The 22,927-nt window shown below is 40.6% G+C and overlaps 1 protein-coding gene across 3 annotated transcripts in view; it reads left to right on the top strand.

The window, feature by feature from the left end:
- Positions 1–22,927, top strand: part of SORCS3 (sortilin related VPS10 domain containing receptor 3) — a 568,071-nt gene that overhangs the window by 528,740 nt on the left and 16,404 nt on the right. For all 3 annotated transcript variants that reach the window (XR_011493944.1, XM_070483671.1, XM_014844779.3), the window contains 5 exons: positions 1,469–1,582; positions 4,634–4,805; positions 7,372–7,558; positions 13,028–13,161; positions 22,259–22,382. Coding sequence is in view for 2 of the 3 variants with exons in the window: in XM_070483671.1 (XP_070339772.1) it covers positions 1,469–1,582; positions 4,634–4,805; positions 7,372–7,558; positions 13,028–13,161; positions 22,259–22,382 (731 nt within the window). In the remaining variant the exon portion in view is untranslated. The remainder of the gene's footprint in view (positions 1–1,468; positions 1,583–4,633; positions 4,806–7,371; positions 7,559–13,027; positions 13,162–22,258; positions 22,383–22,927) is intronic.

Raw genomic sequence — 22,927 nt, 5'->3', positions numbered from 1 at the left:
GCCCAGGGCATAACACATAAAAAAACCAAAGAGGATGGGAAGTTGGCCTGGAGTGTTCAGCTATGAGTTTGGTGTGGACGAAGATGATGAGACTGTAGAATGGCGACCAACTGGGAAGATAATCTCACTAATCAGTGGGCACTTCTTAACTACACTGTTTAGTGTTCTACTTCATACTCTATTATTCTTTTCTTTTGTTGGATTTGAGGCATGTTGCATCCCTCTCTCCAAAAAGGAGTGAAAACCCCTTGAGGATAGGGATGGGTGGACTTCTTTCACAGGACAGGGTACACATTGAGTGATAAATAAATGTAGAACTAAATTTTTATTCCTGTCTCCCTTTCATTCCTATCCTAGAGACATGCATAGACAATGTGCTCTATTTTTATTGGACTTTAATCTAAATCTTGGTTCAGAGAATATGGGAGCAGAAAAATAAAGGAGGGGTGGGTCTGGAGAGAGTGATTTTCCCTTGCTGTTTTATGTTTCATTAGCACTCAGTGGATTAATATTCAAATATCCAGATTGTTCTGCCCAGCCTTTGAGTTTCAGGAAAGGCTTGGATGCTTAACTTAGAAGCCTGACTTCTGCCAAGTGAAGCCACCCTTAGTGACCTCTGGTTGGTTACAAGAGCAGTAATCCCTTTAGCCTACTTTATTGCTTTTTTTCTCCCCTGACATTTATGCATCTGGGAGCCTTATGAAACTCCAAGAAGTAAGGAAACAGCATTTAGATTTCATGTGGGGGACCTCTTCCTACCCTGATCTGTTACTTCCTCATTTTGGAATGGAGAGAAGAGGAGAAGGGATCATACCTGACTCTCTTTCTTCATTTTATTATGGCTAGGCTTTTGAGAAAACATGGAAAAGAGTTACAGTTTAGTTTTTTTTGTTTTATTTTTTAGGTAAATGGGACCTGTGTTAAATATAGTTGGGAAAAGTTTGAATGGCTGTATGTGTATATGTGAATGAAAATATATATGTGTGCTTGAGAGAAATTGCAGGAAAAATGAAAATAAAATCTGTGAAATCAATTTTGGAATAACAGATGTGGAATCTTAACACAGAAGTGAATCTTGACCTTCAAAGTCATCTTCTCGGTTCTCATCTGCTTATTTCAGTAATCCCGCTGTTATCCAAGATCTGCTTTTAAGCTTAGATCATCCCTTACACCCAGCGCAAGCCAGTGTCCCTGCCACGTTGTGTATATCCATACCTTTTTAAACCTGGAATCTGCATTTGATAATCCACTATTTCTTCTATAGACTGGAATCCAAATGGCTTGAGATTATTTCTCAATCTAAAAATCCTTTCTCAAAGTGGTAATATTTACCCTCACTCGAGATATTTAAAATAATGTGTGGCAGCTTTTGGGATGGCTATATGGGTGTGCTTGTGTTTGTGTGTGTCTGTGGGTATTTTAGCATCTGTGCATCTATACCAGTGTGCAATATTCTTTTTCTGGACAGTGACTATGGCTATGAGAGACATGGAGAGAGCAAGTGTGTCCCAGCCTTCTGGTACAATCCAGCATCCCCGTCAAAGGACTGCAGCCTTGGTCAAAGCTACCTTAACAGCACTGGGTAAGTAAAACACCTAAAGGAACACCACTCACTGTTTTCCTGATCCTTAAGTTGGGATCAAAGGGAACGCATCACTATCAAAGCAAGATCAAATGTGAGTAGATCTTGTTTACAACAAGATGGCTTCTGAGGAAAGTTGAAGAGTCTTTAGTGGAGAGTAGCTTTTTGGGGAGCATCAGAAGAGATTTATGATCACCTAGATTTCAATACCTTTTGCCTTTTGCCTCTGACAGATCATACCTGTTGTTTTGGTCAGGCCTTCTTTTCTGGAAAAAGATGCCACCTTATTGCTTAGGTCCTGAGGGAAGTAAATTAACACAAATGGCGTGTAAATATTATAGTGCTCTCTAGTGATAGAGGAACTGAACCTCTCATAGAATGATGCTGAAAACTTAAAATTCAAAAGTCCCATCCTAGCAGCTCCTGGAATAAGAAGGTCAAGGTCCACTTTCTATAATTGTCAATTGTGTGTGCATTTCTCTCTTTGTTCATTTATCAGTTACTCTTTCAGATGCTTGAAGAAAGTTTCCTTGGAGATTTGTTGTCTTCCCCTTCTTTTGCCACCTCAGTGGCACAGAACAGATTTGGAAAGTGGATTGATGGTCCAGGACAGCACTTTTCCAATTTTAATGTGCTATGGATCATCTGGGGATCTTGTTAAAAGGCAGCTTCTGGTTTGGGAGATCTGGAGTGGAGTTGAGACTCTTTGTTTATAACAAGCTCCCATGTGATGTCAACATTGTTGATCTCAAGACTACTCTTTGAGTAACAAGGGAGTGAGGTGTTCTGGACTCTAGTCTCAGATCTTCCAGTAGGTCTTCTGCCATCTCAGTCAAGTTACTCATCATTGGGTACTTTCCCTCACCTGGTTGTGAAATAGTGGTAGGTATTATCTACCCAACTGAAGTCCACAGAGAAAAAAACAAAACACAGAAGCAAGAAGGAAGAGATGTGTTGAGTGGTCTGAGCCATTCTGAAAAACATGAATTTTGTTGTCAAATATTTGGTTTCTGGGGGGTTATTCTTAGGGCTTAAGGACCTTTGATGTTATTTTATTATAGGTGTCTGGTTTAGGGGTGTAAGCCATTCAAAGTACAGATTCAGCAGCATAAACATACAGAGATGTGGTGTCAGAGAACAAAGTGTTATGAAGTTTGAGGAAGAGAACTATAATGGGCACAAATGATCAGATGGGCCACCAAATTCCCAGCCAGAGGATACCTTGGACATAATTGAAAGAGAAGTGCATTAGGATGTCTCATATGATCATGTGACATATGTAGGTAGATCCAATTTTAAGTAACTTAGGTGTACCAAAACCCTGAATAGCTAACCAAATAAATCAGGGAGGTGAAACAAAAAGACTATTCATTTTTTTCAAAAGACTCACTACAACTTTCTGTGCATACCTATACATTGCTTAAATGTTAGCTTATATTACAAATTACAAAACCAGCTGGCCAGTTGAGGTTGAAGAGGAAGAGTGGATGACATCAAGGTTGCAATAGGGTGTGGTATCTACTGAAATATCTATCATAAGTGAAAACTAAATATCTTGTAAATGACTACAGGTCAGTAAGAAAGTATAAATTACTTACAAAAGTTTGATTATCTAGACGAGTGCTGACCAAAAGGACTACAATGAGAGCCAAGTAATTTAAAATTTTCTAGTAGCTACAGTAACAAAGTAAAAACAAAAAAGTGAAATTTGGATTTTAATAGTATATTTTATTTAAACCAATATATCCAAAGTATTATCATTTCAACATGCCACACAAACCACATTTTAAGTGCTCAATAGCCACATGTGGAAAGAGGCTATATTGGACAGCACAGCTCCAGACCCATTATGAGCTCAGTTGGCAATTAAAAATAATATATATCTACAAGAGGATGTATTGTAATTCCATCTGAGGCAATAAGTACATATAACATTTGCTTAGCATCCTTCTGAGATCTCTGGCTGGAGGTACAGGGCTGGTGGCTTAGCAATGGGGAAATGTCATGTGTAGTAGAGGACCAGTATCACTTAGAAAGAATTTGGTTTCATCTGTTTTCAAGGCCACCAGAAGAAGGCAACATAGATGGATTAGTTAATAATTCCTGACACATAGGGTGAAAGAAGACATGATGATGATGATGATGACGATGGTAGTGGTAGTGGTGATACGTGTATTTTATGTGGTTTTACCAGAATGTTGATTTTATGCAACCATGCAGGTAGTGATATGCTTGGAAATAATGTCTGCCATGCAGTTCAGGGCTGTGGAAAAGATTTTTGATTGACTTCACTTGCTGGGGTCAGTGGTCAACGAGATGACATGGCATCACTGTCCACAAAGATGCCCTTGTCCTAGGAGGTCGCAGAGCTTTGTGGAGAGGTTTTCCCATGCTAACTACTTCTCTGAGATAATTTTACGTCAGGAGGACTGAATTGGAGCTTCAGACGTTTGCTTCTAGGCTGGCATTTGTGTTGAGTGGGAAATGAAATATTAGCCAGGAGAGAAAATGTGCTAGGAAATAGCCCAGTGGCTCCCAAGTAAGGACTATTAGGATTGGGGGTTGGCATTATGTCCTGGGGGTGGAAGGAAGACAGGAAGAGGCTTCCTGATTAATCAGAGTTAGAAGTCTTATCTTCTAGCTGCTGTCTGGTAGAGAAAGCTGGAGATGAGCTCAGGGAACCAGAAACAAGTCCCTGCCTCACAGAAAGAGGCACCTGCTTTTCTTGCTTCCTCAGTCCAGTGCGTCTGCCTCCTCTTGTCTTGTGTGTGAGTCAGATATTGATTTTTCTTGGCTGGTTTAGACGCTGATCTGATCGGTGGCTCTCCAGGTAGGATCAATAACAATGTTTAAAGAGCTACTCTTCCTGAGATGGAGGATAGCGATTCCTCAGCCTTTGTTTAGCTTCCTAAATGGCTGTCCCCTCTAAGACTCAGTTTGTAGGGACAGCTGTGTGAAATTTGTCTCTCTTTGCTCTCTTGCATTCTCTTTCTAACACACACACACACACACTCACATGACACACCACTGACAATTGTCAATATTCCTTAGGTACCGGCGAATTGTGTCCAACAACTGCACAGACGGGCTGAGGGAGAAATACACCGCCAAGGCCCAGATGTGCCCTGGAAAAGCCCCTCGGGGCCTCCATGTGGTGACCACCGATGGACGCCTGGTGGCAGAGCAGGGGCACAATGCGACCTTCATCGTCCTCATGGAGGAGGTAGGTGCCGGCCTGCATCTCTGTGGTCAGAACTCACAAGCAGATTATGCCCTGTTCTCAGAGAGTGAAGAAAAAAAATATTGTGTGTTCAGATCCCTGCATCAAAGTCAATGTTGAGAAGCTGAGACTTCTGGGAGAAGACAGAGGGGGTGAAAGAGGGCTTGGGATGTTTAGAGAGTCTTCCCTTTGTCCCACAGTACAGACCCAGGCTGCAGTGGGTCCACTTGTCTCCATGCGGAGCAGATCTGGTTATATTCTCTGAGGGTCCCTTTTAGGGTCTGCCTTGTGGAAGGAACATTTATCACCATAAGACCTTGTACTCTAAACTTTGCCAGAAGAAGGGAATTTAAATTTTATCTGTTGCTTTCAGGAGCCTCTTTTCCTATAAACCCTTAACCTTACTGATTAGAAAAGCCCACAAGGCTTTGAAAGGGTCTCGAAAGTATCAGTGTGAGGGTGGGTGAAGATTATTGAAGTCTTTTAAACCTATCTTTGTAAAGAATGTCATGTTAGGGGTCAGCTCCGTGGCCGAGTGGTTAACTTCCCGTGCTCCGCTTTGGCATCCCAGGGTCTCATCAGTTCGAATCCTGGGTGTGGACATGGCACTGCTCATCAAGCCATGCTGAGGCGGCGCCTCACATGCCACAACTAGGACACTCAATTAAGATACACAGCTATGTACCAGGGGGCTTTGGGGAGAAAGAAAATCTTAAAAAAAAAACAAAAAGAATGTTATGTTAGTCGCTTTTCCATCAGCTACCTGCTCCATTCGTTCACTTTTTAGTGTCTTCTGCAATCTGGGCAGTAAAATCAGACTGCATTCATTCATTCCAGGATGGAAATAGCTCTGTTGTATGCTTCTTGCTCCCTTTATGAGCTGTTTCATCTCTTTCCAAACTAGGGAAGTTTTCAGGCTCTCCTTACTGAGGTGGTGGGGTAAGAAAGCTCGCCTGACTTACAGAGCTCTCTAAATTTATATGAAAATTTTTCTATGCTGTTGTGATCTCAGAAAGAGAGCAAAGCAAGCCAGGAATTTTTTCTCAAGTGTGAATAATTTAGAAACCTTTAAAATCAGCCCCTTATTGGACAAGACAGTGAAGGTTCCTTATCCTGGGTTGACAGATTCTTCAACCTTCATCCATACTGGGTGCTTGAATTAAAGGACTTTAAGATGCAGAGGAGGTCATTATCACATTTCCACCAGGGAGTTTCCAGGACCAGCACTATAAAAACTTTCTCTTGAATAGATGTGAAGAGCCACAGTCTTATCCATTTGAATTCCCTCCAGTTCATTTCCACTTTAATTTGTATTCATAAACTAAAAGTAGTTGACACTGTGTGGGGAGCAAGGGAGCATCTATCAATATTTCACTCACATCTGGGTCGCCATAAGGGAAGAGACAGAAAGCGAAACTGTGATGAATGCGCATTCACTGGGCAGAAGGATTGGCTTGTAATTCCAAAATGATGTATTTCTTTTTTTATTCCATCAACTAGTTTTGTATATAAACAGAGAGATCCAATTGTTTGTTTTCATCTGGAATCCTTGTTTTGTGGTCAGGTTCAATTGCATTTATCCAAAGTATTGGCTCAATATAGTGGGGGGAAGGAGAAGGAAGGATGGGGTTCAGCATCAGCCCTTAAGAAGCTGAGAATTGGCTTGGGGTCATAAGATGCCCTCCCCTGAACCATTGGCATCACATCACCAGGCAGCACCCAGAGGGCTATTGGCCTTCTGAGAGGCAGAGATATCTGTGAGCTGGGATGGTCAGAAAGGCTTCAGGAAAGAGGGAGCTTAGGCAGGTTTAGGAAATCCAAGGTCAACAGAGCACAGATGTAATTTTGGCTGGTATTATTCATCTGTAGAATAGCAATAATCATCCTACCTCTTAGAGTTATTTGAAGGTGGCATTATATAATATATGTGAAGTAATTAGCATAATACTTGGAACATAGTAATAAATACTGAAAAATAGGAACCATTATATTATAGCATGGCGGTTGAGAGCATTAGTATTGAAAGGAGACTTCCTGGGTTCAAAATTTGGCTCTTCCACTACTAGCTGTGAGACTTTGGTCTATTTACTTAATTAATTTTTGTCCCTCTTCGTGAAACAGGGAGAGTAATGCATTCTACATTATAGAGTTGTGAGGGGATTAATTGGAACTGGAAAGAAACTTTATGTGTTAGCTGTTACTATTATTGTTATTATTATGACACAGGACATGAATAATTAAACCATGTGTGTGAGGGAATCAGGGAACCCCTTGGCTTCCCCACTTTAAAGCATCATAAGAGGCTCTACCTTGTCCACTATTGCGAGCGTTACACCAACTCAGCCTGCCCTGAACTTGGACATACAGGGACAATAGGTCCATAGTACTGCGCATAGTGCCCAATGGATATCAGATAGGAGTCTGACGATTGTGTTGAGGATGTTTCAGCCCTCTGGGAGAGACTGTAGGTCCTCAGAGGGTGATGCTGAAACCATAGGAGGAAGCATCATATAGGAGTCAGGCTGGACCATGTGAATGAGCCAAGGCCAACTGCTATTCCCCCTCGCAGGGTGATCTCCAAAGGACAAATATCCAGCTTGACTTTGGGGATGGGATTGCGGTGTCCTATGCTAACTTCAGCCCCATCGAGGATGGCATCAAGCATGTGTACAAGAGTGCGGGGATCTTCCAGGTGACAGCCTATGCGGAGAATAACCTGGGCTCAGACACAGCTGTCCTCTTCCTGCACGTGGTTTGTAAGTAGCGTGAGCCATCCCTTTCTTCCTTTCCTCGCAGTCGACAACTCCCTCTGCCCAAACTTCCTTGGATTCAGAGCTGAGACTGGATTTGGTGTGACTACCACCCCAAATGATGACCCAGATGGAAAGATTGAGAGTGTGCTTATCTGTGTTTTAGAGTTTCATGATACTGAAGTAGACTGATTATTTTGAAAGTTTGGATAAAGTTATCACCTGGCCCCTCCTTTTCTGCTGCACTCTATTGTGATGTAAATATGCGCATGCAGGCACACCTTCAGGTAAAAGTCCCTTCCCTTTGTTTTGGAGGTGCCTCAAAATATAGGAAGTCAAAACCCATCTGGTTAACAGCCTCAGGCTCATTTTCAAGCTACCATAAGTGAAGGCAGCACAAATCAAAGTAAATTGTTCTCTCTGTTGGAAGAACCAAAGAAGGATTAAAGAAATACATATTTAGATTTTTTTTAATCTAGAACTGAACACAGAAAATTACTTAATTCATGCATCCAAGGTTACTGAAGGTTTATTCCTGTTGTAAATAATTCTAAGAACTCTCCAAAATGTTTTTGTTGTCCTGGAATATATTTCATTGCTGTTGGCTATTGCTATTGCTTGGCACAAACCAAATCAACAGATGAAATTCTGAAATATCTTGTTTGTATTGGATGCATTTTGTGTATTTACTCTCCTGGAACTTGACCCATAAACTGAGACTTAAATATTATGATTTTAGAATATTGGGTCAGGGAAATGTTATGAGGCTGGTATGGGTTTCGTACATCTTTATCAGTAAGACTTGTGGGTCTAAGGAATTCTATGATTCTTATGTATGTTTCTCACAATGGCTGTTGGGGAATATGCCACATGTGATGAAAATTGTAAGTTTTGAAAGAGTCTAGATGAATACAAGGAGCACCTTTCAAATTAACAACTCAGTGCTGATATAAACTCCACTATATAAACAACCCGCGCTTACCAGATCCCTGGCAAAATGTAAGCTAGTTAATCTCCTAGCATTGTAGTCACAATAGTAGCACAAGGACCAGCAGTGGTAGGGGAAGTACATGGGAGGAGACCTGGATTATAGTTCAGTTACATCCCTATAGATGCAAGGCTTGGTGACCATGAGAGAAAGTATTTCTTCTCTGAGTCTTCTGAACTCTGATGTTTTTTTGAGGTAACTTTGGTTTATAACTTTATATAAATTTCAGGTATATATTATTATATTTCAATATCTGTTTAGACTACATCGTCTTCACCACCAAAGTCTGATTACCGTCTGTCACCATACACATGTGCCTTTTTACCCCTTTTGCCCTCCCCTCTTCCCCCTGCCCCTCTGGTAACCACTAATCTATTTTCTTGAACTCCAGTTTTACAATGGCTTAATTCTAACTGCTACCTTGCCTCTCAGGGTTCTTATAACAGTGAATAGGAAACACAAATGAAACACCTAGTCGTTCACTAATATATTCAACAAACGTTTGCTGAGTTCTTAGTATACGCAAGGCACTCTGGGAGGCACTGGGGAGGTAACAGTGCAGCTTTGGCCCTGCCCTTGCAGAGTTCACTTTTGGGGGTGGAGGGTCTGCAGCCAGAAATAGCTCAAGTAGTGGTAACCACACCACATCATCTAGAATCATTCTGTGCCAGAAGCACCAGGTCAGAAACCCAGGTGAGTGGCACAAGTGGTGCTCGTGAGCCCAGCGCTTAGAGCAAGGGAGAAACTGGGTTTGAATTCTGATCATGTCCCTTTGTTAAGTGTCCAGTATTGACCAACTTTCTTAGTCTTTACAAGCTTCTGATTCCTCACCTTCAATATCTAACTTATAGGGAGGTTGTGAGAATCAAATTGCATTATGTGTGTGTGTATCAAGAGTCCCCAAGATTCCTAGGTTTAGCAATCTACTATAAGGACCCATAGGATGCAGCATAGAGTCATACTCACAACTAAATTTATTACAGTGAAAGGAGACAAAGCAAGATCAGCAGAGGGAAAAGGCCCATAGAGCAGTCTGGAGGAAACCAGGCACAAGCTTCCAAGAGCCCTCTCTCCATGGAGTCACCCAGACATGCTAATTACTCCAGCAATGAGTTGTAGCAACATGTGTGAAGGGCTGTCTACCAGAGAAGCTCATTAGAGACTCAGTGCCCATGGTTTTCATTGAGGGCTGGTCATGTAGGCATCCTTTGCCCAGCGTAGACCAAAATTCCAGACTCCAGAGGAAAGCAGGTATTTACAATAAACCATATTGTTGGCGAAAACAGTCTAGGCAGAGTGAACCACAATTATCAGTTAACTGTTGACTGGAAACACTCTCAGAGCTAAGTTTCCAGACATCAGCCAAGGGCCAATGTTGCACACAGGGCTTCAAAGGATGACTGTTTTAGGTCTTAACATTTTTTTGCACCATGCGCAAAATGCCGCTTAGCAACCAGTATGGCATATGGTGAATGTTACCTGTTATAGTAATTACTAAGTACTTCCAATTAAGTTTCTACTTGACACTTCTGCTGAATTTAAAAATGAAGACAAAGAAAGAGAAATTTACTTTCTTTTATTCCAAGGACCTGCCCCACCTATGTTCCTAATTCTCCGAAGAGTGGGCCTTGCCTGCAGGGTGCAAAGACCTACATATCTTAGTGGCAAAAAAAAAAAAAAAAAAACCCACAACAGCAAAGAACAGGTTTTTACTGTGGGTTATGTGCATGAAGGAGGAAACGTTCCTTGAAACTTTTATCGTGCTCATAATTTCCTCCAAATCAATCATGGCTCCATTTTCCAGACAGTTATTATAGTGGAAACTGCTGTTGGCCTCACCTTGCACCATTAGCCAACAAAAGTAGCTGTTAGCCACCCATAATAACCAAGCTCGCACAGATTATTAGATTTTTATCAAAAAGAGCACTATTTGACTGTGAGGATTTTAGGAGTTTGCTTTGCTCCTTCCTGAATGCCTTCAGCTCTCTTCTCTTCTCCCTGATCCATGATCTATCTCTAGGTTGAAGCCTGGAGTCTCTGACTCAGGTTCTTTGCCCTAAAATGATACTACATGTTCTTGTTCCTTGAGGTTCTATTTGCCCAAACTTGCTTGTCCTGAAACTGGAATAAATATTGACCATGTTTGATGGTGTTCCAATTCATGGAAGCTGTATCCCTTGTGTGTTTGTCATGAGCGTAGAGAGAAGGAGGTCTCTTTTTATCTTCTTGGACATCACAGCACGTGACAATGTAAGCCCTGACTGAACCAAGGCCCCTGAGTGATAGAAAGATGAGAAGAATTCCAAGGACCACAAGTCATAGCGATATCATCACTTAACTGTGGAAAAGCCCAGGGTTCCCATGAGCTGGCTGAGGAATGGGCTCCAGGCCATTTTCCCATGAGAACAGGAGCAATGACTTTGAGGGTTAAACTGGCCCCTTTTCCAGCCGAGCAAGAACCCAAGCATGGAAAGACTCTGAGGTTTTAATGTAAGAAACAAGTTTCTCATCTCCCTCCAGACATAGGCTGGCCAGGGACCCCTTCCCACTGCCTCATTCTCTTCCCCATTGATCAGTAAAACACAAACAATAAAGAGAGATATATCAGGTCAACTCCTAAAAATGAGTCAAGCAAGCAGTGAAAGTAGCCAGTGTTTTCTCACACCTTGTGATTTTTTACTCTCACCAACAACCAAACCATAAAAAAAAATCGAACAGACTTCCCTTTTGAAAATAATTAAATGTTTAGCCAAATGTAACTCTGAGTAAATCTAAAGTGACAAGGTTCAAATTATTTGCTGGAATAACTCTTGAGATGCCATCTGTCTGGGGTCCGGTCAGAGGGCTATAGGCAAAGAGTGTTGTCAGGCTGTAGATACACAGATTCTTGAATTCTTGTTGATTGTTTAGGAAAGTACAGCTGGACAGGGCAAGCAGGTCTCACTGGTCTCCTCATTTAAACATCAGTCCTTGTCCAAACACCTTGTCCCCCAAATAAATTTACCTACAACATAGGATCTGCCCAGTGAGACTCAGAAGAATACCCTTGTCCTTAGAGGGACTTTTCCCCAGTGATACACAGAAACCATGATGGTGTAGTGGTTATGGTGATGGTGATAGAAATGGTGCCAACCCATAATTAATTATATCCTACTTTTAACATCCACACATCACTTTCATATGTTCTCATTACTATACGGAAGGCAGGAGACAGGGTAATAGTCTGTGTAATGTCAAGGCTCACTAAAATAGAGGAAGAGATCATACAGATCCAAACCAGATTTAATCTAATACAGAATTAAATTGGAGCAGAGAGGAAAGTATCCATCTGTTTTCTTCCCTTTAAAGTGAACTGTCTCCAAAATGACCAAGGATGCAAATAGTGAAAGCTAGTTGGCCTGAAATATGTCCCACTTGTGAGAAAGACTCACGGCTCTCAGGCTAAAGAGATGTCCTTGTTGCAGTTGTGACCTTTAGTCACTTTTACTCATCAAAACTGTCATGGTGGAAACCAGGAAAATGTGCTCTGACATAGTGTGGACAGATATTGGAGTATTTTAATTAGATTTGGTTAAGTAGGAAGGACATAAGGAGGAGGAAGGAAGAAAGGGAGGAAAGGATAAAAGAAAAAGAAAGAGGAAGGGGTGGGAGTGGGGAGAAAATCCCACAGAGTTTAAAAATGACACATCTACCCCACAAATGCAATGCTGACACGTTAACATTTTCCATCAGTGTTTTCTTCTTCTTGTTTTACTTTGGAAATGAATTAAATTAAAATACTCACTTATTATGCATAGGGTGTGTTCCTATATGTTCTCTTACTTGCTGCTTTAGAATTTGATGCTGCTTGTATCTGTTTTCTGAGAAAGAAAAGAAAAGTTTGGTCACTTTTTGTAAGCAGCTTTTCTGTGACTTGGAAACCTGGCGTCTGTGTCTCCTGCGATTTAGGGAGATGTGCTGTTTCCTTTTTGTAAAACAGTTTTGTCAGCTTCTGAATGACACCCACTGAGTATTGCAGACAGGCACAATGGCCAATTGTTGAAGAGGCTGGAACCAATTAACAGTTGAGGATAATGGAAGAGTCCTCTGTACAATGCATTGGCCTCAAATCACAATACACGCTAATCGTCAGAAATGAAAGAGACTGCTGTTTATCTTCCTATTTATTGGCTAAGTGTCTAGTAAACCAGCTTTGTCCTCAGATTAGAGATTCATAAGCATTCATGGTTGGGCTCATCAGATGTAAATTAAGTTCAGATGTCACTCAAAAACTCTCAAGCCTGATTTGAGTTCCCTTGTTAGACTTGGTGCTTCATTTCAAGCACACACACACACACTCACCCCTCTTAACGTTTGAGAGTTTGTGGTACGTGTTTTATTAGAGGTGATGGTAATAGGGGTTCAAATTAAGAATCTGGGAGTGTGATAAAGTTTGACTGTTTATTCCAGGAATATAAACAGTGACATTGTTTTCCTTATTCCCTTAGGTCCTGTGGAGCATGTTCATCTCCGAGTTCCATTTGTCGCCATAAGAAATAAGGAGGTCAACATCAGTGCAGTTGTGTGGCCCAGTCAGCTAGGGACACTTACCTATTTCTGGTGGTTCGGCAATAGCACAAAGGTTTGGCCCTTTCTGATCAGCGTCTGATTAAATCTCTACTGAATGCTCCTGTCAGGGAGGAGGAAATTTTCCACCTACCCCTTTTTGAGTTCTTTTAGCTGATCTAATAATTAAATCGACACAAAACAGATTAGTAAGGGAAAAAAAAAATTAATTCGTACGTACAGAAGTCTCATAGAAATGGGACCTAAAAGGAATAACCAAAGCAGGCCATTTTTTGCTTTTTGACAAGGAAATAATAAATTTTGTGAAGAACTGACAAGACAAAGAAACTTAGGTTTGGGCACTTAGTGAGTGAAGAGTGAGCAGAGTTTGTTTATGGGAGCTTCTCAGCCTTGAATTCTCTATAGCTAGTGATAAGGATGTCTCTCCACCTCCTGGTACAGAGAGAGTACCTTTCACACAGGAGATTTATTTCCTGCCTTCAGAGAGACAAAGGATGGTCAGAGTGTCCTTTTTGTGCTGGCTGTTTCTTAAGTAACTTTAAATCAAAATAATCAATATGCCACTTTGGCATATTTGGGGGAAGCCTGCCCTGACCCCCATCACTCCTATGCTCCACCTTCTATGTTGATGTTAGGGGCACTGGGGCTGTGCACAATAGGAAGTACCAAATGCAGCTATGGACCCACATAATCGAATATGACATACCTCCCCACATCAAGCTCATTATTTTAACAGGGAAAGTTCAAACAATCTTAAGGAAGAAAGAGTACTTTGGGAAACTACACAAACCTGGGCGTTCTTGCTCATCTAATCAATATTTCTAAATGTTCATTTGTTCCATTTGTTTTAATCCTGGCCTTTCCACTCACTAGCTATACAATATCAAGGAAGTCACTTAGCATCTCTGAGATGAAGTGACACTATGTGTAAAATATGAGTTAGGTATCTAAATGTAGAGCTGTGAAAATTAAATGGGGAAATGCATGTAAGGAATCCTTATCAAGACCTACTAGATATTTTACAAAGGCCAGATTCTTCTCAGGCAACGTACTGATGTTGCCAATTCAAAGAAAGGAAGTAAAGGGGCCAACTCTGGACTTTGCAGATACTCCCTACTCCCAGCAATTGATAATGGTGACATTTGTGTCAAGAATGACCACACTTGCGTAACAGAAGCTGGAAGCAGGTAGGCTGAGGGTCCTCCAATTTAAGGGCTTAATGTTCTTTTCTATTCCTGTTTTTGTCTTTGCGTTTTTTTTTTTTTTGTCACTCTTGGAGTGATTGGCATTACTCATCTTAGAGAAACTTTTAATTGTTTTAATAATTTAAGAAAGCTATCATATCAGACTTGGAAATGCTGACTATCTAAAGAAAAGGGTAATAAATATTCAGTTACTGATGTAGTAATTCCTTTAAAAAATAAATGAAACAATGCTGGTTTTGTTTGCTTGTTTCGAGATGACCAAAGAGAACTTCAGCCCCTGCGTGATAAGAGTGGGAGATGATTCAGCCCTGCTCTTTTTAGGGAGACAGCACAGCAGGATGTGGTGGCGAGAACATGGACTTAGCAGTCAGAGAGACAAGGCTTAGGTTTTCCAGCACTGCTGCATGCTGGCTTTGTGAGCTTGATCAAGACATTTGACCTAAAATTTAATTCACTCAACTGCAAACTGGAAAGAATAGTATCTATGTCATCTTGATCGTTGTGAAAACTACATAAGATAATGTGTATCTCCCTGGCACACACTAGGTACTCACTAAATGGTTGCTTTTTATTTTGTTATAAAAACTGGGAGTTAGGATAGATTGATAAAAAAATAGAACTAGTTTATGGATGCAAAGGACCCTTTTCTGCTTGCATTATTTGTGCTATATACTTTTAGATCAATTTCTTAGTATAGGCTGCTGATGCTTTTGCATTTCTGGGATTATTATTCACCAGGGCAAAGATAAGGAGGTTTGTTAATAAGATCCCCATTTGATATATTAGAAAAGTGAAGCTCCCTGTGTGAAATGAGCACCCCAGGGTCAAACAGCTGGTTAACTGTAGAGCCAGACTCGAAACCCTGGTGTCCTCACTCCATCTCCAATGCACCACCTCCCAATCCCAGGATGCTTTAGCTGCACCCCTCTGTCTCCTAGAGGTTACAGACCTTAAAATCCTGCTTCAAAAACAGCAGACATACATGGCGAGGAGAAAGAGAAAATCATTTGGGAGGAGAAAGTTAGAAAGAGAAGAATTTTGAGTTCATTTCTTCCCTGATGATGTGAGGTTTTCAGGTGGCAAGCCAGGGCATTCTTTTCTCTTAGCATTCATTTACCTGCTGACCCTCACTTAGAAACTGCTGCATGCAAGGGGGCAGTTCTCGGCCATTACAAACACAATGATTTACTCAGCAGCCACATGGAACCAAAGACACAGTGTTTCTCTACAGCACCATTTTTTTTCTTTCAGTGCTGCTTCTAAGACCTGAAATACCAGACAGTGTCTAATAAATATTTGATAAATAAACAGAGAAGTCGACAAAGTGTTTGGAGAGTCAAGTTTCCATTTCTCTAACGATTATCCGTTTGCTCGGACAAATACCAAATCTGAGTCTCCGTTCTTTTCTCTAAAGCAGGGATACTAATATCCAATCCATGAACATCATTGAGCTATAATTTGAAATATTTATCTATCTATATATCCATCTATCCAATCTATATTATACCACATATAGAGGAAGATTTTAAAATTACAGAATGGCATTATAGTTTTATATTTTTAATTGATGATGTCTTGAAGTATTCCTTTGGATGGGAATTTCAATCTATAAATTTGAGCATGAAGTGCTGCACAAATACCCACATCTTAAAGACCTTACTGGTTGTTTTTTGTTCCCAAAGAACCCAGAGGATTATAATACATGAGAAGCACTAGAATTGAGTGGTTTTGAAATAAGACAAACCTGGGTTGGGGTCCAGACTCAGGTTCTTCCTCTCAGTATGCTTTTAGTCAAATCATGTAATTTCTCTGGGCCTCATTTCTGTTAATTGTAATGTCAGAGTAATAATAGTAGTAACTACACTCTAATATTGCTTTGAGGATTAAGTGAAGAAAGGTATGTAAAGCTTTTAGAAGACATCTAGGTACTTGAAAATATTAGTCAGTATTATGTTCATCATTTACGTCAACAGCATCTACGTCTCACTGACAGATCTGACTTGGTTCCACAGATTTCCCTCTCACCTCCAAAAATGGTTATTCAGTCCACTTGAAAGAGGTACATTTTCAGTGCCTTTTGCTAGCATTATGCCGTAAAATCATCAAGGTGGCCACAGTACCCAGTAATTGGTCCAATGAGCACCACAGTTGACTGGAAAATGAATGAGTGTCTTTGGTGTCATAGTGAGTGCTGTGATTTTAGAGCTATTTGATTCCCTTTGAGTAGCAAACTGATCTGTAAAAGAGCTGATACTGATTTTGAGCATTTATTCCTAGTACTGCTTTGTACAAGGCTCTTCATAAACGTTGTTTTATTTAATCATTAGAACATCACTAACGAAGGAGAAATTATCACATTTTACAGAGAAAACATTTAGGCTAATAACCATGGAAGGTAGTGTTTTGTGGGGGTCGGGGTGTGTATGTGTTGTGATTAGGTGAACTGAACAGGTTCCCCCGGGTGGTTGAATTAAACCAACCTCTCAATAAGAATCAATTGACACTCCCCGTTTATAGCCAGCCCATTGCTTGGTGCTCTTAGGAATACACATACAACTTTCTCCCTACCTTCAAGGAAATTACATTCCAGATAAGAAGGCAAGAGGAACACACATGCAGTGAGTGGTGAACAAGCGTAGTGTATGAGTAAATAGAAGAGAGCAAGCACTCCTGAAATCCAACTATAGGCTCATAAACCTACAAACTTATCAGCAAGAGATGTGAAATTGCCTCAGCTCCATGGAGCTTTTTCAAGAGCCTGTATTTTGTGCTAGATGTTGTGAGGAATACAAAGCAGTGTAAATTCCATTTGTTGCCTTCAAGAAACATAATCTATTTGAGAATATGAGATTAACATCCAAGAATAGATACTATAAAGAGCAACAATAGGAAGGTAATATTACTGGCTCCATCAAGCAGCCTAGAGGGTGATGGATGCAGACTTTGTAGGTCTTGGAATGAGTCGTGTATGAAGTTGGTCCTAAGCTGGCATTGAAGCAACGGCAGAATTGAGGCAGAGAGGAGGGAAAGGGATTTCTGTGCAACAGTAGGCTTTTGGCATGGTTGTGTTCTGTGTAGAGTGATTCAGACAAAGCACAGGATTCATTTGAGCAAAAATTAGAGAAAAAACTGAAAGGTAAGGAGGATAGATGACAGGTGGCTTTCAATGACATAAATGGAAGCTTTTTATTTTGTCGGAAACTAAGATTTAGGATAGGATGATGGAAGATAAAAGCAGATTCATGGACAATGATAGTTTAGACAGTGAGATACTTTTGAAGAGTTTGTGTGTTTGTGTGTGTGTATATTTGAGAAAGTTTTTTCCTAACTGTAAATTTTCACATTAATCCCATAGTCACAGATCATAGTCTATACATACTATTTTGGTTTTTTCTTTCTGTTTTTTTGTGTGTATTTTAGGTTTTTTTCCATAGTTCTAATCATAGTATATCCACAATTATATATTCTGCCTTTTCCACTTCCCATGATAAGCATTTTTCACACATTACTATATAATCTGCTGAAGGTTTTAAGTAAGGCAAGCATAGTGATCGCAGTCTGTCCAATTTGGGAATGGCAGCATTCATCAAGATATACATTTAAATTGTGGAGACTTTATAATATTCAATATTAACTTGGCTTACTGTTTCTGGCAAACTGGTGTAGGCCACATCCAAAGATTTCCTAAAGCTCCCTGCTCCGTTGGTCCAGTGGAAATCTCATAACTAAACACTCTCTCACAAGATTTGTCAATTTCTTGCTGGGCTCAGTGGATGATAATGTGACCTGTTGCACAGGAAGGATTCCCTGTGGGAAAGAATGCAGTCCACAGCCTAGGCAGGGCGTGAGGTATTATTGTAAGGAGCCTCACCATTGGCTGACCATGCAGCTTGGACAAAGCACAGAGACAGAGAAGTGAATCAACCACCTGTTGGATTTGTGTGGCTCTGAAAGGCCAATTTGCTGGGATTAACAGAGGGCTGGCTTAATAAATGTGACTACTTACCTAATAGATTTAGTCAATGAACCTTAAATACTTGATTTAATTTGAGCGCTGTGCGCTAGATATCAGTGGCCAACAGAGAACTCAAGCATCCTGTTGAGTGTTCCAGCTTTGCAAGGAAGATGAAGTCAGCCATGATGCTTCAACAGCTGATGAAAAACAAAAGCCATATGGAAAACAAAATTAGCTCCTGCCATTTCCTCAGCACAGAAGCCTGTGACCTGCCATTTGGGGACTAAGTGTTCCCATTCAGCACAGTTTGTTTGCTGTGGCTCAGAGCCTTGACTGGCTGGCAGGGTGGTGTGCTCCCTCCTACCTGAGATGGCACTCCCTTGTCCTGTAGCCCTGCATCATTGCTGGGCCCCTGGATCTCCCAGGGAATCAGCCAGATGGAGAGAAGATCAAATCTTCTGGGACAGGAGGAATTCCACCCCTCTCAGAAAGAGATGTCATTGCCTGACATACCACCAACTACCCATGTCTAAGACAAGAAGAATGTGAAGAAAAAGGAGAAGGGACCGTATAGACCACTGAGAGCTGAAGAAGATGACGTGGAAGTAGTGAAGGTTCCCTGAAGAGACAGCTGTTAAGGGAGAAGGATATCCTGGTGGTGAGAGGTGGGAAGAGATGAGAGAGAGCTGAGAGCAGTAACCAAAACGGAAGGGCAATGTAATATAGTCATGGTCAGAGAGAGTAATTCATGGAATCAAGACAAATAAAAACACATAGACGATTCCTTTTTTATTCTGTTTCTCTCCCAATGTTTTATTATTAAAAACTTCAAACATACACTAAAGTTGAAATAATTTTACAGTGAACATCAATATACCCACCACCTGTAGTCTACCGTTAACATTTACTATGCTTTTGTTGTCATATGTCTATTTAAACTAAACTTAAATTCTTCTATCCATCCATCAATATACATTAATTTTTTGATTCATTTCAAAGTAAATTTCAGACAGCTATGTGCTTTGTCCTAAATGCTTCAGCTCACAAATCATTAACTAGAGTTCAATATTTGTTTACACTTTTTCCCCTATCGGGGTATAAAATGTATCAACGATATGCACAGATCTGAAGTGTGCACCTCCTGAGTTCTGACAAAGGCCTATACTGGTAACCCAAACTTGTATTAAGATGTGTGGTATTACCGTCACTCCCAAAAGTTCTCTCATGCCCCTTCTCAGTCAATTCCCACCTCCAATCCCCAGAACCAACCACTATTTTTTTCCATCATAGATTATATTTGCCTGTTCTAGAACTTCATATACAGTCATTCCTTGCTATCCACAGGGGACTGGTTCTAGGACCCCCTTCAGATACCAAAATCCATGGACGCTCAAGTCCCTTATATAAAGTGGTATAGTAGTTGCGTATAACCTACGCATGCCCTCTTGTATACTTTAAATCATCTCTAGATTACTTATGATACGTAATTCAATGTAAAGGCTATGTAAATAGTTATTATACTGTGTTGTTTAGGAAATAGTGGTAAGAAAAAAAGTCTGTAGATGTTCTGTGCAGACGCAACCATCATAGCTCTTTCGATCTGCAGTTGGCTGAATGCATGGATGTGAAACTTCTGGATACAGAAGGCTGACTGTAAATGTAATTATACTATATGAATTCTTTTATATAAGGCTTCTTTCACTTCTTACAGTTTTGGGATTCATCCATACTGTTGTGTCTGTCAGTATTTGTTCTTTTATGTTCATTGTATGAATATACTGTGGCTTGTTTATTCATTTTCCTATTAATGAATTCTCCTAGGCTCTTTTCAGGTTTTGGCTGTTATGAATATACTGCTCTGAATATTTATTTATTTTTTTGTTGGCACATATTCCCTATTATCTTGACTAAATTCTCAGGATTGCAGTTGCTAGGTCATAAAATGTAAAATGGTACAACTTTGGAAAAAAATTAATTGCAATTTTTTTGAAAACTAAACTTTTTCCTGCATGGTCGCACCATTTTACATCCCCCCAAAAATTTGTGAGAGTTACAGCTGTTCTGTATCCTCAACAACGTTTGATGTGTTTTTTTTTAATTTCTGTTGGGTCTATAGAGGTATCTCATTTTCCTTCCATGGAGTGTGACTAAGGTAATGAAGCAGTTAAAGATGTTCTGACAGATAAGACCTAATGGGTTGACCAGGAGGAACTAGAAAATTTTGCCCAAAGTCATTCATTAATCCTTGGTATTCTGATTACTGAATGAGTCCTCACAGCTCTTCTAACCCAGATCCTTCATTTAACAGATAAAGAGCTAAGGCTCAGAATGAAGACAGATTTTGCCCAAGGTCATTCATTAAAATAGTATCAGCGTCAGAGTTTCAAGTCTCTGTTCTTGTTGGACTAGAGTTGGCACATGGTTTTTCCCTTGTTCCATGGCTATGGATGACATTGCTGTGGTGAGCCCAGCTTGACTTCAGCTTCCTTCTCAACACAGGACACTAAACAGCCTGCTGTTGGCCCATTGGCATTGATGTGCATCACAGAACCTACTTGTACCTCATATGTTGTTTAATTTGTAAGGCCACACCCTTATGTATATCATCACAGAGCCATAAGTATGAGAAGAATGCTTGAACTCTGGGGTTTCCCATCAGTTAAGGGAAAGAGTACATCTCTTTCCGTACTCAATTCTATTCCATGTAGCAAACAGAGAGGAAAGGGTGTCAGAACCTCAGGGTAATAGCTCTAATCCTGCCCAACTCCAGCCATCAGCCTGGTCATAAAATAGGGCAATAGAATTTTAAAGCAGAAGAAATCAAATTATTGTTTCAGAGGCCTAGTTGAAAATTCTGAGCTAGAAAGGAATTTCAGTCTTCTGGCGGGGATGCTGTCTGAAAGCCACATCTTTGAGTCTCTGTAGGCTTCTGGCACATGCATCCAGGCCATGTTCAGTTAAGAACACATGGGTATGGTGTGTGAGCGCTGGATGACACTCACCCCTTTAAGAGGCAGCTCTATGCACCCCAACCTAGCTACAATATTACTCCCCATCCCATTGTCGTCCCGACACACAGAGAGGAGAGGGAGTCTGTGCTTCTGATATCTCTTTGTGATCTGCCTTCAGAGAAGACTCCTACTATTTTGTCTTACCTTGCAAACACCAGAGGACTTGAGAGGGCATGAGCCTCAAGAAGTCCACTGAATAGTGACTCCTTAATCTCAGGATCTGCATTCTCTTCTCTCCAGTAAGCACCTGCTTTTATCAAGATCCTAATTCTCAGGAAAAATAATATAATTATTTTGTTTCTCTTTTTATCTTTGGCAAGTCCCTATCTATCATGATCAAGAAAATAAAACAGAAAAAGAAAAAAAAAGATTACAAAATGATTGCAGATGGGTATATTTATATGTTTGCCAACCTATTAAAAATGTTAGAAATGACTTGCAATGGAAAACACAGACATAATAAAACAAAGCTAGTAATATGCCTATGCATCCAACTTATATATGTAGTCTGCTATATGTAAGACAATATGTCAGGGCTGGGTGACACAGAAGTAAATAAAATGTGGTCACTTCTCGGAAACATATGGAATGTTGGAGGAGAAGAGAAATGACCTCCCGTTCCAAGAGCCAAAAGGAATAGGTTACAAAAGTTGCTTCTACTTTGCCCCAGGAAAAGGAACGGCATGACATACCAAATTCAGGGTGTCCAGTCTTATCTTCATCACCTAGGATTATCATTTTATTGTGTATCTCAAATATATAATTACTCTTCCTGGATGCTGGATGTAATCACAGTTTGGGGAAGGTGTGTAATTTTCCTTTTTCCTTTTTCCAGGAAGGAAACTTTCCTTTTTCAAGGGTAGGATCCCTTGGGGATATTCAAATGTTATACAGATTTGTGACAGTCTGAGATTTATAGGAAAGGAGGAAATCTGAAATCCCACGGAAGACTGAATGGGTGTTTCTAATTCTCTCCTTTAGCCCCTCATCACCTTGGACAGCAGCATTTCCTTCACATTCCTTGCAGAGGGAACCAATACCATCACTGTCCAGGTGGCTGCTGGGAATGCCCTTATCCAGGACACGAAGGATATTGCAGTTCATGGTAAGCCCTGAAAATTGTCCTGTGATACTCCCTCTTGCCCAACCAATCCTCTCCACCCACCCTAGTGACAACTGCTGACTGCTTTGGCAATTCCCCAAGCCAGGGGAAAATTAGGTAGGTCCACAAGGGGTATCCACACCTGCTACCTACCTTGTTCCTGAATAGAGGTTGATATTGTAAGAGCAGCAGGTCACAGACAGGCATTTATTGTCTTCTGCGATGTGTCTGCTTCACAACCTGATGTTCTCATTAGACAGAGATGTATCATAAATTGGAGGAATGCTAAGCTGGAAAGACTGTCATAGAAGCATCTAGATCTGATGTCCTGCTGAGATGTCTATAACACACATACAGCACCCACTCTTTGTGAGAATGGGGACAAGTGATCTCAAATGCTGGAGGAGTTATGGTTCCTGTCCTTGAAGAACTCACAGCTCAGCTACTGAGATGAACTACACATAACCAATGTGTTTTCTTGATTGTTGGAGATTCTAACATCCTTGGCTGCAGAGGCTGAGAATAAGGCTAAGAATATAAAGACAGAG

Source organism: Equus asinus, chromosome 2 (assembly GCF_041296235.1).
Source record: "Equus asinus isolate D_3611 breed Donkey chromosome 2, EquAss-T2T_v2, whole genome shotgun sequence".
In the NCBI taxonomy this organism is placed as follows: Eukaryota; Metazoa; Chordata; class Mammalia; order Perissodactyla; family Equidae; genus Equus; species Equus asinus.
The sequence above is the reverse complement of the archived record's forward strand: the minus strand, read 5'-3'. Positions and strand labels throughout refer to the sequence as shown.